Source organism: Pundamilia nyererei, unplaced genomic scaffold (genome assembly GCF_000239375.1).
Source record: "Pundamilia nyererei isolate P.nyererei 1_Seehausen unplaced genomic scaffold, PunNye1.0 scaffold00046, whole genome shotgun sequence".
Taxonomy (NCBI): domain Eukaryota; kingdom Metazoa; phylum Chordata; class Actinopteri; order Cichliformes; family Cichlidae; genus Pundamilia; species Pundamilia nyererei.
The window spans coordinates 3,909,134-3,922,174 of record NW_005187447.1 but is presented as its reverse complement, the minus strand read 5'-3'; the positions used below and the strand labels follow the sequence as shown (position 1 = coordinate 3,922,174).

The 13,041-nt window shown below is 46.3% G+C and overlaps 1 protein-coding gene across 4 annotated transcripts in view; it reads right to left on the bottom strand.

Moving 5' to 3' along the window:
• frem1b (Fras1 related extracellular matrix 1b) overlaps window positions 1-10,578 on the bottom strand; it is a 39,024-nt gene extending 28,446 nt beyond the window's left edge. The window contains exons 1-9 of one of the 4 annotated variants that reach the window (XM_005732419.1): window positions 10,437-10,578; window positions 7,246-7,367; window positions 4,029-4,364; window positions 3,857-3,951; window positions 2,928-3,187; window positions 2,427-2,623; window positions 1,737-2,060; window positions 951-1,059; window positions 731-862 (exon numbers count right to left, since the gene is read on the bottom strand). In XM_005732419.1, the coding sequence (XP_005732476.1) occupies window positions 731-862; window positions 951-1,059; window positions 1,737-2,060; window positions 2,427-2,623; window positions 2,928-3,187; window positions 3,857-3,951; window positions 4,029-4,247 (1,336 nt within the window). In that variant the 5' untranslated portion in view covers window positions 4,248-4,364; window positions 7,246-7,367; window positions 10,437-10,578. Of the gene's footprint in view, window positions 1-730; window positions 863-950; window positions 1,060-1,736; window positions 2,061-2,426; window positions 2,624-2,927; window positions 3,188-3,856; window positions 3,952-4,028; window positions 4,365-5,552; window positions 5,636-6,895; window positions 6,977-7,245; window positions 7,447-10,436 lie in introns of those variants that run through there. The other 3 variants (XM_013910654.1, XM_013910656.1, XM_013910655.1) reach the window with 3 other exon arrangements.
• Window positions 10,579-13,041: the final 2,463 nt, after the last annotated feature.

Below are 13,041 nucleotides of genomic sequence, written 5' to 3'. Positions count from 1 at the left end.
ACACCATATATTGTCACTGGAAGTACTTTACCCTTTTCTTACACACACACACACACACACACACACACACACACACACACACACACACACACACACGTACGTTTTATATTGAAATAATATTAATTTGGAAAAGTGCTTAGATGTATTATTTTTTAATCATGTTATTTAGATTTATTTATTTTTGTTTCAAATACCAAATTTTGGACTAAACTTTATACTTCTGTCTGTCTGATTATCTCACTTTCAAACATAAATCGGATGTTATGATCACGTACTCAGTACTCAAATAGGCTATATACTTTTTTACTCTTGAGTAATTTCTTGGACGGCTACTTTTTACTTTTACTTGAGTAAAACTATGTTGAGGGAGTGCTACTATTACTTGAGTACCATTTTTGGCTACTCAAGGATTAAAAACTAACATTAAAACGATTTTTAATATTTTAATCAACGTAGCACCCGACCATGTTTTCTTTCATCTGCTCAGATCTGATTGGTCAAAAGAACTCAGACTACACAGAAAGCAGAAGCTTCAGGTACAAAAGTCTCACCTATAGATTCTATTTTGTGGCACATCAAAGTTTTGGTAGCAACTAAAACTGAAAAACTTGATTAGTCTGAAAGAAAAGAAAGAAAACTGAGGAGAAGATTTTTCTTCACTTTGACTGTCTGATGTTTGATAGAGCATTTACCACCTTAAACCCAACCCCGCTGACCTTTGACCCCTCACCTCTGACACTGAGCCGCCCGTGCACGGGTCCGTCCACGGCCACCAGGTAAACGGCGTCAATGTTGTCGCTGTCGACTATCTGCAGCTGCTCCCAGGTGATTGGTCGGGACTGACCCTCCAACAGGTCTAGACCTGAGATGGCACACGTGTTCACATGTTACCTCAGCGAGTAAAACGCCGTGAGACATTTTTCACGCCACAGAGATGGACGCGAACGTACCCACGTTCCAGGAGACTCTCGGAGCATTTGTTTCCGATGTCCTGATGGAGACGTGGACCACGATGGGTGGGCTGGTCAGATAGGAGCCGTCTATCACCTGAAACTCCACCTAAGCATATAAAAAGGGAACGCAATGACAGGAAATTACATTATTAAGCGTGTAAAAGAAGCGTGTGAAACTTCACACAGTGCATTCTGGGTACACTTTCAGGGCTCATATCAGCCTGTGGGACAGGTGAGAGAAAAAGAAAGGTCTTCTTTTCACCTACATTTGACACCAGGATCATCTTCTAGTTGCGATTCCTTCTGGGTCAAAATAATTTTGTAATATATATTTCTTTAGCCGTTCCAGCCCAAGCAGGCCAGCAGTGACTTTGACCCTGTGTGATTGTATCTCACTCTCTCTCCTGCTGCTGTTTTTTGTACAGCTGACTTGAAGGTGAAGCGTCTCCTAAACCTCCATGTCTCCTTTTTTTGACATAGACATTTTTGAAGGGAACAGAACACGAACACTCAGATCTGGAGCCCCGGCTCAGACCCTCTGAAACATCGGTGTGGGGTGGGTTAGCTATGGTTAGCTTTGGTGTGCTGTTATGCTGTAGAAGTTGAAGCAGCATTAGCAGCTACAACGTTAGGTTAGATTCCTAGAATAAAAGCTCAGATATCGGCCACACTGCCCTGAAAAAAAGCTGTTTTCTCCAAAATTCCCAATGTTGGTGCTTCTAACATTCCAACTTTTCTACAGAAACTGGAAGAACCTTTGGAGCCCTGTCGCGTCTTCAGTACCTCATAGTTCCTGCGGCGCCCCCGGCTGCTGTTGGATGGCTGGTAGGCCACTTTCATCTCGTGAAGGTCCAGCCATGTGAAGGACTGGATGGGCTTGGTGTGGTCGTCCAGGTGTGTGATGTAGCCCTCGGCGGGTGGGACGGTCACGTTGAAGACCAGCTTCTCCTGCGGAGTCTCGTGGTCCTTGGCGTCCAGCGTGGCAGTGGTGAGCGGGGTGAGGATGAACTGGTCTACCTCCAGGATGAAAGAGGCCATGAAGGTAGCCTGCGGGGGCTGGTTCTGCATGGCCCCGTGGATCAAAACCGGCAGCCACACGGCCTGTGACTGTGGAAGGAGGAGGACAGGTAAAGTTTAACACACCACGCAGAGATCAACACATGGCGCCACAACTTCTGCTGTTACACTCGTGAGAGGTGTTATGCCACCGCTCACATGCTAACGATGAGACAGAAATGCTTTAAAGGAATGCTGGAGGCTTCGAAACCCCGCACAACCTCCGCCTGCACATCCGTCCTTATCGCCGAGCTGAGAAGGCGGGATGTCACCTTCTCACTGCCAACATCTCACCTGCAAACAGCAGAATCTGCACTTTACAAACTTTCTTCCTTTAAAGCAATTCTGAGCCTCATTTCTAATCTCTTTGTTTCCACGCTGCTGTCTGAGCTGTGAGCTCATCGGTCTTTCCTGTACCTCCAGCAGTGCTCTGCTCGCCTGCTCTCTCAGCTCCACCCTGACGGGGACGTAGTCGATCTCCGGGGACGGCGGGCTGAGGTGCTGGTACTTGAGGCCAGAGCTCAGGAATTCATGGCAGCTGGTTTTGAGGAAGCGGACCTCGGTGGTGTCGTGAAGACACGGACTGTTTCCTGGGCAGAGCGTCGCCTGTCGACCTATCAGAGTGGAGCGCCGAGGGTTTTAGACCAGTCGGTGAGTGGAAAACACCAGACGCACACAAACAGATAAACCACAAGCAGCCTGCATTTCAGTTTATATTTATACTAATGTGTATTTTATATTTAAGCATTTCTCTCAGTTATCTTTAAGTTTTGATATTTTTTAAAGTTTTTGCTTTATTTGTGCTCAACATTGTAAATAAAGTTTAATTTATTCAACTTAAAAGGTTAAATTACATTTTATAAACTGTGATGACACAATGAAACAAAGCAAATTAAAAACATCTTATGAGTTTGGTACCCTTCCTCTGCGTGGAGTCTTCCTCCCTCACCAGCCGACCCGCAGCGGGGACGCTGGTGTCTGCGGTCAACAGCCTGACGGTGCAGACAAGGTCAGGCGCGGCCCTGATATTCAGCACAGAGCTGTTGATGGCGTTGGATAAACCGTAGAACTGGGGAACGACCAGCGGAGCGTTGCCGAGTGCCACCACGCCCGCACCAGAGTCTACCACCCGGACCCTCAGGATCACCGTCTCCACCTGCGTGTCCGAGGACGTGAACCTCCACACAGACACCACATGTCATGTTAAACAGAGCTCCACACTGGCCCACGAGGTCATCACATGTACTGTACATCCAAATTTGAATTAATGTTTAAGCCACGTCTGTAAACGCTCCATAAATCTAACCTGCAGAAATTGTTTTTCTCATTATTCTAAAATGAATGGCAACCTTCAGGAAGCCTGCTGAGGGGCAGTGAGTGTTGAGGGGGGTCGGGGCCCTTTTCCTTGTGCTCAGAGGGGTTGTTGTTACTGTTTGCAGGTTCAGCTAACAGACCATGTCTGTGCCTCTAGGACTGGACTGGCACCTGAAATCTTATCTGCTGTGTGTCCCAGATGGGCCTCAAACTTTCCACCTAGGAGAGTCCAGGAATGTCCGATCACAGGTTGAAACTCCCTCCCTTCAGTGTTTCTACTCTCACCTCGTCACCCCAGCCCTCAGAGGAGTCATGTCTGCTGCTTGGATCCTCCATCTCATTCTTTCGGTCATCACCCACCAATCCTGCTCCACTGAACAAGCCCCTAACACCCTCTCACTGAACAAGCCCCTAACACCCTGACCCCCCCCAGCACTGCAGCCATTTCCAGCTGACCCTCATGGGTCAGAGCACCTCAGGTTAAAAGACATGTTAGAAGACATGTTGCAGACCTGTGGATGCTGCTGACTGACCTGTAGACTCTGAGCATCACCACGTCCTCGTCCAGCAGAGGGCTGCCGTCGTGGACATACTTCACCTCGTCCTCCAGGAAGCTGCAGTCAAACACCTGCAGAGTGCACAGAGCAGAGCGCCTGTAACTCCTCTGAGCGGCTGCCATACGGCACCAACCTGTTCCACCCTCACCTGTGGGCTCAGCCTCCCGACCCTCTGAGTCACGGGCTCGTTCATCACCACCTCCACCTTACAGTCGGCGCTCGGGTCCACGCTGATCTGAAGTTCCGCCCTCGTGATGAAAACCGAGCGCCCTCTGCTGACCTCCACGGCAGAGTTCACCACAACCAGAGTCCGAGGGCAAACGCCCGTCACCGCGAGCAGCAGCAGGGACACGAGGACGGCAGCCATGCTGTGGGCGGGGTCACCGGTTTCAGTAGTTCAGGTGAAGCAACGCTGAGGGAGAATAAATCTGTCCGAGGTTTCAGAGGTTCCCGCTCACATCGTCCTCAACTCCTCGTCTTTGGGCTGAAGGAGGAAAACAGGAAAACCTCATATTGTATTTCAGCGTCACTTGACTGATTTCACACACACACACACACACACACACACACACACGAGACGTCAAAATAAATATATATAAGAAATCCGAATGGAAACAAACTGAATAATATCAGAATTATTGTCTGACGTCAAACAGACAGAAGGTTCAACACTGTGGTGTTTGCATGTCTGCAGCTTCCTCCCACAGTCCAAACACATGCAGTCAGTGGGGTTAGGTGATTCTAAACTGCCCAAATGTGCTCCAAATGTGAGTGTGACGAGTTGTCTCTCGGTGTTAACCCTGCAACAGGCTGATGACCTGTCCAGGTGTACCCCGCCTCTCGCCCTACGGTAGCTTGGATAAGCTCCAGCCCTCCCACAACCCTGATAAGGACAAGAGGAAGAGGATGGACAAAGATGTTATTCTATTTTATAGGCTTTTATACACTTACTGCAGTTTAACTGTTCAAAAAGCTCATGTTAAATTTACTGTATTAGTCATTTGTACACACTCATTTCCAGACCCTAAAAACAAAATAATGGATGATGGAACAGAGCGAATCATATTTTAGAACTGGTTGACTAATGCTAACATTGGACCATTTACAGAGGAAATCATATGAACCATATCCAATAAGAGAGCACGGAGCCAAACACTGTGCAGGAGCACTGCCTGATACTGTAATTGGCTCATTTACAGTTTACACTGTAAACTCCGTCAGTCTTAAATAACTGCAGCTGTCATGCAAATGAGCTGTCAAAGTGTCTTCATCTGACACAACATGCCACAGAAGCACCGACAACATGTCAGCCGACCCCGAGCTTATTTCAGGCAGGTATAAATACAGGTGTGCATTTACATTTTGGTTTGCCCTTCAGTGTGCTGTGGGTGTGCTTTGAACACCACCTGTCTATGAAACCGAAGACTCCAGCCTCTCCTGCAGGAAATACTGCACACAAAGAAGCAGGGAGCTGCTGCAGAACAACAGAGTCTTTCTTCTTTTGTGGTTTTCTTTGTGTGTCCTCCACAGGTCAGTTTTCTGCATGAAAACGGCTCAACACAGATCAAACTAAAGCAGATTTAATAATGTCTGACTCCAACAGAGACAGATGTAATCCTGACTCTGACCTCTTCCAACACAAACACTGAACCCAGCAGACCAGAATACTTACAGCAGATACTCCAGAGCAGCTCCAACCCTCCTCCACTGTTCCCTCTGAATCCCTGCAACTGCCCCTCTGCCACATGAAAAGTCCTCTAAATCCTTCAGACAAAAACAAAAAAACACTCCCAGCATGCAGCTGGCCAGCCCAGCTTCTTCCCCCACTGCCCCACACTCCCAGCCGGAAACTGCTTCACCCTCCATTTCACTCCCAACCAAAACTGTCTGCAGGAAACGACAGGTTAATCTGCATGACCCCGCAGAGGTGCTGGACGGGCCGGGGGAGGGGGAGAAGGAAGGAGGAGGTGATGGGGTGTTTTCAGGATCAAAGCAGAGAGCTGGCGTGCTGCTTCCCATCCAGCCAGATGAGCGTGGGTTCATTAGTTTGAGGTTGGAAGGAAACAGAAGCTACAACGAACTGCAGTCCCTGTGACGTCCAGCAGATCAGCAGTGAGTCAGTCCCCATAGACTCCCATGTAATACATTAGAGCAGAAACAAACACGTTTAACAGCCTGTTTTTATAAGTTACCTGTTTAAATTGTACTAAGGCTTAAATTAGGATTATTAGAGGCGTGGCCTCTTTGACTGACAGGTGGATGTGGACACAGGTGGCTGTACCTGCGAGCTGTCTGCTAGGCTTCACCTGAGCTGGACCTCTGGGCCGTGTTTGTTCTGTTTGAGCCTTTTAGAGCATTTTTAATGTCAATGAGATTTTTTAACTGGATATATGATAAAGGATGTATAAAAGTCACTGCCAAAAACTGATTGCAGCTTCTACCTTGTGACAGGAATGTGGTTCAAGATGACTGGATATCATTCATGAGGAATCCATTTGACATGTTTCATATAATATAGACCAACAAGTTATTTATGACAGTTCAAACAAATTTAAATAACGCTAATCACTTTTTGGCACGACACCGGTCAGCAGTCTACACACGGCTCATCGGTACTTGACCCAATTGACCCAAATCACGCTGCCGCAGATGGACGGATGGATCCTCTCAGACGCTGTCTGGCTGACGTTCGAACAGTTCAACCCTCATCCTCCATCTTGTCTGAGCTGACGTGTTTAGATTTGCCCGAATCCCATTCTCAGAGACACCTGGACGTTAAACTGTACTGGACGGGGTGTATCTCTCTTACTTTAGTTAACAGTTGCTTATTTGGAATGTTAAGCCTGCATAAATTAAAAATTACTGGTCAAAATCATGTTTAATCGCAGTCCTGGTGATTTTCATCAACACCTCTTTGGTGGGCACCAGAATTTTAGAAAAAAAAACAAACGCTTGATAGGCGGCACCATTCACAGAAATCAGTAATGACTAAAAAGTAGACGTACAGAGACTTACATGTTTTGTAAGGATGCCGGGTTTTTACATAGAAGGACACAAAGGTACTGTCACTTCCTGCCACCAGCTCAGCTTCGCCAACAAAACGTGTCATCACTTATAGGCATTAAAGAGCTGAACTAAGTCGCGCTTCAGGTGAATGTCTGTCTGCATCGCTGCTTCCTGCTGCACCAACACGGCTGGCAAAGTTTCATCCTGAGCCTGCAAAGCCCATTGACTCGCTGTGTGAGGTTTTTCTTTTTTTAAAGGAGGAGGAGGAGGAAGCCAAAAGGAGAAAAGGGTGAGAGAATAACGAAGGAAAATCCTTTAATCTGCACGAGCCGGTTGGAGATGAGGGAGCTGGCACCTACCTGCAGCTGCAGGAGCTCCATACTCGTCTTCTTCACCTTCTGCACACGCTCACAGGAATGCTGTGACACAAACAACACAAACATCCACCGCGCGCCGTCAGTCACCCTGACACATCTGGCATCTGAGGGGAACAGAGGGGGAAAACTGAGATAAGGAAAACAAGGCGAGCACAGACGTTCTACAGCCAGAGAGAGAGAGCAGACAGGAAGTGTGCTGAGAAGTTTCCAGGACTTTTAGTTTTACTGCCCCCGTCTGTTTACCCCCTCTGTGTGCCTGACTCAGCTCCACCTTCTGCTCTCAGTCCTGAACCACATCAGAGCCCTGAGTCCCAAACACGCCTCTGATCCTCATCAGGAATACCAAACATTTCACTCACAGATCTGAGTCCACAGACTGAACTGTATCTGTTATCTGTACACTTCAGTGTAAACGTTTTAAATGTTAAATTGAACCTTCATGCAGGACGAGTGAAACCAGGGTGAAACGAGCAGCAAAGCTCCACAAAGTTCAGACAATAAACTCCCAAAAGCAGCGAGAAGGTTTCTGGTTTCTCCAACAAACCCATGAAGACTTAAGATGATTTCAAATATATGAGGCCAACTTTCTTCTGATTGGCTGCCCATTAAAAACCGCAGGTGGGTGGGTCTTGTATCCCTTCTGTGACATCCCACAATTTAACTAGTAGAAGAAGAAAAAAACTGTGTGAAGTCTAAACTTTCAGAGAATAAAGAAAAAGGTAGAACCTCAAGTTCCCACAGCAACTTAAACTGTTATTGTTAATATCATTGAAGTTCCTTAAATATAAATTAGACCTGTGAGGATCTTTCTGGTTCACGTGGCTCTTGCTTCATATGAAGTAAGAAGACTCAGATAACGATCAAGTCAGAGCCGTGTGAACGTCATTTGATTTCAGTGTGAGGCTTTTAAGACCACCAGCAGATCCAGCTGTGAATCATCGCTGACGGCGTGTTTAATCAGAGGAACCCTGCTAACAGCTCTTTCTCCATCACAGCTGCAGCTCAGCTAAGCACAAACACTGGAAGTGAAGGGAAACCGTTAGCATAAAGACAGAAAGGCATCTTTCGAGAACTCGTGTGTGCGTCTTTTTAAAACTAAGCTGGTATAAACAAACTTTGCCACAGAGCCGCTGATGGCCTCACAGCTCTGTTATCCTCGTTAACTCCCAGGTTACCCTGATCCCTGCTCTCTGATGGCTTCTGCAGCTGCCAGAGGAGAAAATCTGCCTTAATGGAAGAACCAGCAGCAGAAGATCAGCTGACTCAGCAGAAACAGTTTCACTCAGGCGGTAAACTGTTACCGTGCAGCTGCTCACAGCCAGCAGTGCTGCCTGTAACATTCAGTCTGAGCTCAGCTGAGAGTCTCCCTCCATTCCAGCATTACTGAACCCAAAGCAACAAACTGGAGGCAAGAGTCAAACACCATCACAGTGTGTGTCTGTGTCGTGTGTGTTTCTGAGTCTTTATCTGTGTGTTTTTCTACATGAACAAATCTGATTAAACCATCTCTGCCAAACAGAAGCTTTCCTGCAGGTTTTCAGGTTTCATTATGACTTCGCTGTCTCTGGCTCCTCCCACCACAGCTGCAGTAAACAAACGCTGAGTATTCCGGCCTTCCATCTTTACCACCATAACAAGTCCATTCGTCTGACATCCTCTCAAACTGTCCTCGGTCTCTGTTGTGCAGATGTGATTGGTTCCTACATTTCCCCGTTCTGCAGCTGATTGGGTGTTTGGTGGCAGCGAACGAGAACATGTCTTGCCATTTTTGCCGTTACCAGATTATAGGTTTCTGTTAGGGATTCTCTTAGCGTCTCAGCCTCCTTGATAACATTTCTGCTGCAGAAAAAGTCTTTTTCATCAGCTAATTAACATTTTGATGATTTTGGAAATCTTCTAAACTCCATGCAGCGATCAGCATCTTTCCTGGGACACTGACTCAGGGAGGAGTTCAGCATGTTCTTGTTCATAAGGAATATCATGTCGGCTCAGGTCTAGTTTAAAATGTAAGAAATTTAACATGAACACCATGATTACATGAAGCTGGCGGACTGAACGTACAAACTGTTTGGAAACTGAGGAGCTGTGAAGAATCATGAAATGGTTCACGGGGTCAGAAGGAGCGTTGACAAGGTCGTGTCCTCCCCATTCCTGTTCAGGTCTCCGTCTGAAGCTCGTCCCAACAGCATTTAAACACCTGTTGGGAAGCAGCAGTGGCTCGGCTGGAGGAGGGAAACCGTCCCAGAGGGAGGAAACAGACCTGCTGCGGGTTTTTTACTTTAGTGGGATGAGCTGATGACTCTGTCACAGCTGATTGGACGAGGTCAGAGAGTCGAGGTCAGTCTTCATCAGGCACGAACGTGTGGGGCGGCAGTGAGTTCGGCCTCTGATTGGTTGGAACAGAGGTGAGTCATGCAGAGTCCAAAAGCTGACAAGAGTCAAGTCAAGTGGCTTTACTGTCATTCCAACCATGTGCAGTGGTACAGTACACGGTGAAGCGAGACAGCGTTCCTTCAAGACCGTGGTGCTACATATAAACAGTAGGGGTGCAACGATACACAAAATTCACGGTTCGGTTTGATACTTTGGTGTCACGGTTCGATATTTTTTTGATACAAAAAAAATGTTCATGCCTTTTCAATTTGTCATTAAAATTATAAATATATATTTTAACTCAAAAGTACAGTTTTTAAATGTAATGTTGCTGGAAAGAAAAAAAAACTATCTGATCGAGAAATCACTCATCTTTGGAAAAGAGAGTTTATTACAGAGAAATGGCTCTTTCCAAAATAAAAGCTATACTATACGCTTCTTCTGGGCTATATTCTCAGCAGCATATTAAACATATCAGGTCCCCATAAGGGGAATCATGTGCTTGTTGTTTTTGTCTGCTTCCACTTGTCTTTGCACTAGGATGATGTCAGTGTAAATGTGCAGTGATATTCGTTGTGTTCCCACTAGTGCAGTCAGCGTTAATCTCGTTAAAATGACATTAATGCCATAAAGCAGCAAATCTCCGTTAACGAGTTACCTCGGATCGCCCCGTGCGTGGGGATGGACGGTGTCAACACGTTAACAAGCTAATTGCGCTGACGCACTAGTTCCCACCAACATTGCGTGCATTGTGTGGCACATCCGACATACTGTTTTACTTTTGTCCATGACACGCTTACCATCAGGGTCATGCTTCACATAGAAACCAATATAGTTCTTCTTCTTCTTTGTGTTTAACGGCGGTTGGCAACCAACGTAAAGGAGCATTACCGCCTCCTACTGTTCCGGAGTATGGGTCAGACAGTGAGTTCACAAGCTGTATCAAAAAAAACCCAAAAAAAAACAACCCTACATTCTTTTATGAACACCTATAGCCTTCAGAAACCCCACCAGTTCCCTCAACCAAGATAGTTCCAAACGCCAGATCTGAATGAGGGTGGGGGAGGTTCAATTTCGAGCTTAGCTTCTGTCTTGCTAGCTTGCGCTGCGCTCAGTGGATCTGCACTCGACAGTGCAGCCTAGCAGTGTTGCCAACTCCTCAGTAAGGAAAATCGCTATTGGCTGTCCTAAAAGTCGCTAGAAGTCGCTAATTGCCGTCATCACCTAATTTGCATAATTGGTCATGCTAATATAATTGTAACCTACGCTGTTGGAGAGAGAAATAACATCGTGGAAGAGACATAAAGTGAGCAAAAAACGTCCTAAATGCATTTAGAATTTATTTAGAACTACAAATTAAATTTCTTTTAGCAATTATTGTTTTTTAATGTCACAATTCCAACCCTGCTCCTTTATCCGGGCTTCGACCGGCAAAAGTGACCCGAAATAGGCACTCTGGTGGAGTTACTTTGTGTGTGTGTGTGTTTATAAGTAGTTTTAAACCTTGTGATCCACAAAACAGCATAACAGTAAAAGAAGAACTGACTGCATTACAGTCAGTGCGGGAGCAGCGGCTTCGCTCATGCGCGATTCATTTGCAGTTTGGACGCATAGGTGTGAACATCTCCTGCAGCTGGGGGAGGACTATCCTCTGCCCGTGAGTGCTTTAGCACGGGTGTTGAGAGTAAGAGCAACACGCTCTTTCACGTCAAAAAGTCGTCATAAATAAGTCTCCAATAACACCAGAAAAAGTCGCCAGATTTGTCGCTAGTCGCTTTTTAGAAAAATCTAGGAAGAATACTACAAATAAATTAAGTTATAAATAATACAAAATAAATAAATTATTATCGCTAAGGGGCCTGAAAACTCGCTAAATATATCGACAAAGTAGCTAAGTTGGCAACACTGCAGCCTAGGCGGAGTAGTCGAACGCAGATACACTGAGCGCTCAACACAGACAGCATCATCAGAAGAAAAGTTGATAAAATAAATAAATAAAAAAAGTTTGTATTGTTTGATACATATGGTACCGAACCGAAAGCACTGTATCCAACGGTTCAATATCGATACAAGTATTGTTGCACCCCTAATAAACAGACAATCAATACAGGACTACATAAAGTGCAAGTGTGCAAAAATTGCAACAAAACAAAGACAGAAGAGAACGATACAGGCAGAACAGTGCAATAGAAATGTGCAACAATGACAGTGGGTTGTGCAAAAAGTAACGTGATGTATGAATCTGTGTGTGTGTGAGAGAGAGAGAGATTGTGCATATAAGTGCTTGGTAGGTCTGTTAAAAAAAATGGATCCAGTGATCAGAAGCTAATGTAAATGTGGAACTAAACAGGAAATGGAAGTAAATGCAAAAAAATCAAATACACTTGATTAAATAATACATGTAAATGCAGAACTTAATAAAAACCAACCATCCAATAAAACTGCAAAAATGTATCTATAAAAACTGTGGAAAGGTTCAGATTAGGCTGTTTCTGACTCTCGGGTAGTTATGGCCAACATGTTTGGACCCCCGTACCTGAGTGAGGCGCTGTTGTGCATTTTTCCAGAGTTCAGAATAGAAACGTGATTTCTTAATGCATTTCTTTTTCATGCTTTGTGTAGAGTTTAAACCTGAAGAGCAATCTCTCTGAAACCGTCAGCCCCCCCGTCCCCCAGGCCGTGCACACGTCCTTGCCGTGGCCTCAGAAAGTGGCGGTGAAGTTGAAGCGTGTCTGTCACATGGGTTTATGTTCATTCAGAGGCTTCGCTGCCAGAAACGCACTGACTTCCAGTCCGCTGTCCGGCGCTCTCTGATCACTTTTGACTGCTACCCTTTTGCGTGGTGACTTCAGAGGCTACCACGGCATTTGGCCCCGTGCCCGCCCCCCCCTGGCCCCAGGGCCCCTGTCAGCCTGACGCCGTGACTCCTCCACCGCCTGAGATTAATTTCCCTTCCTCGCTGACCCATAATTAAACAGGCCGTGTCGCCGAGCAGCAAAGAAGAAGAATTTTCTCTCTGACTTTGCAGGCCTTTAACTTTTCTGCTGCAGCTTCATTGTGGCGCTGAAGAAGCACCGCTCCAAGTCTGAAGCTGCGGATGTGGAAACGGGGCTGAGCTGCTGGCTCTTCCTACAGCTCCGGTGGCCCAGAAAGTGATTCTGAGTTCAGTGAAGATCAGGTAAGAGCTGTGGTTCCTGCTGAGCCTCTTACAAATAGAGAGATGAAAGCCGCTCGGGTCTGCAGCGTGCTGGCAGGAGAGCGACGGGCCGCTGCCAGCGTCATGGCATCGACCCACAGAAAGCCGCCGCTCTGGAGAGACGAGGAGCTCTGTAATAGCAGACTCAGAGCTTCCATCTTGACTGAGCATGCTCTGTCTGTCAGAGGAAACTCTACTCCACTCATCAT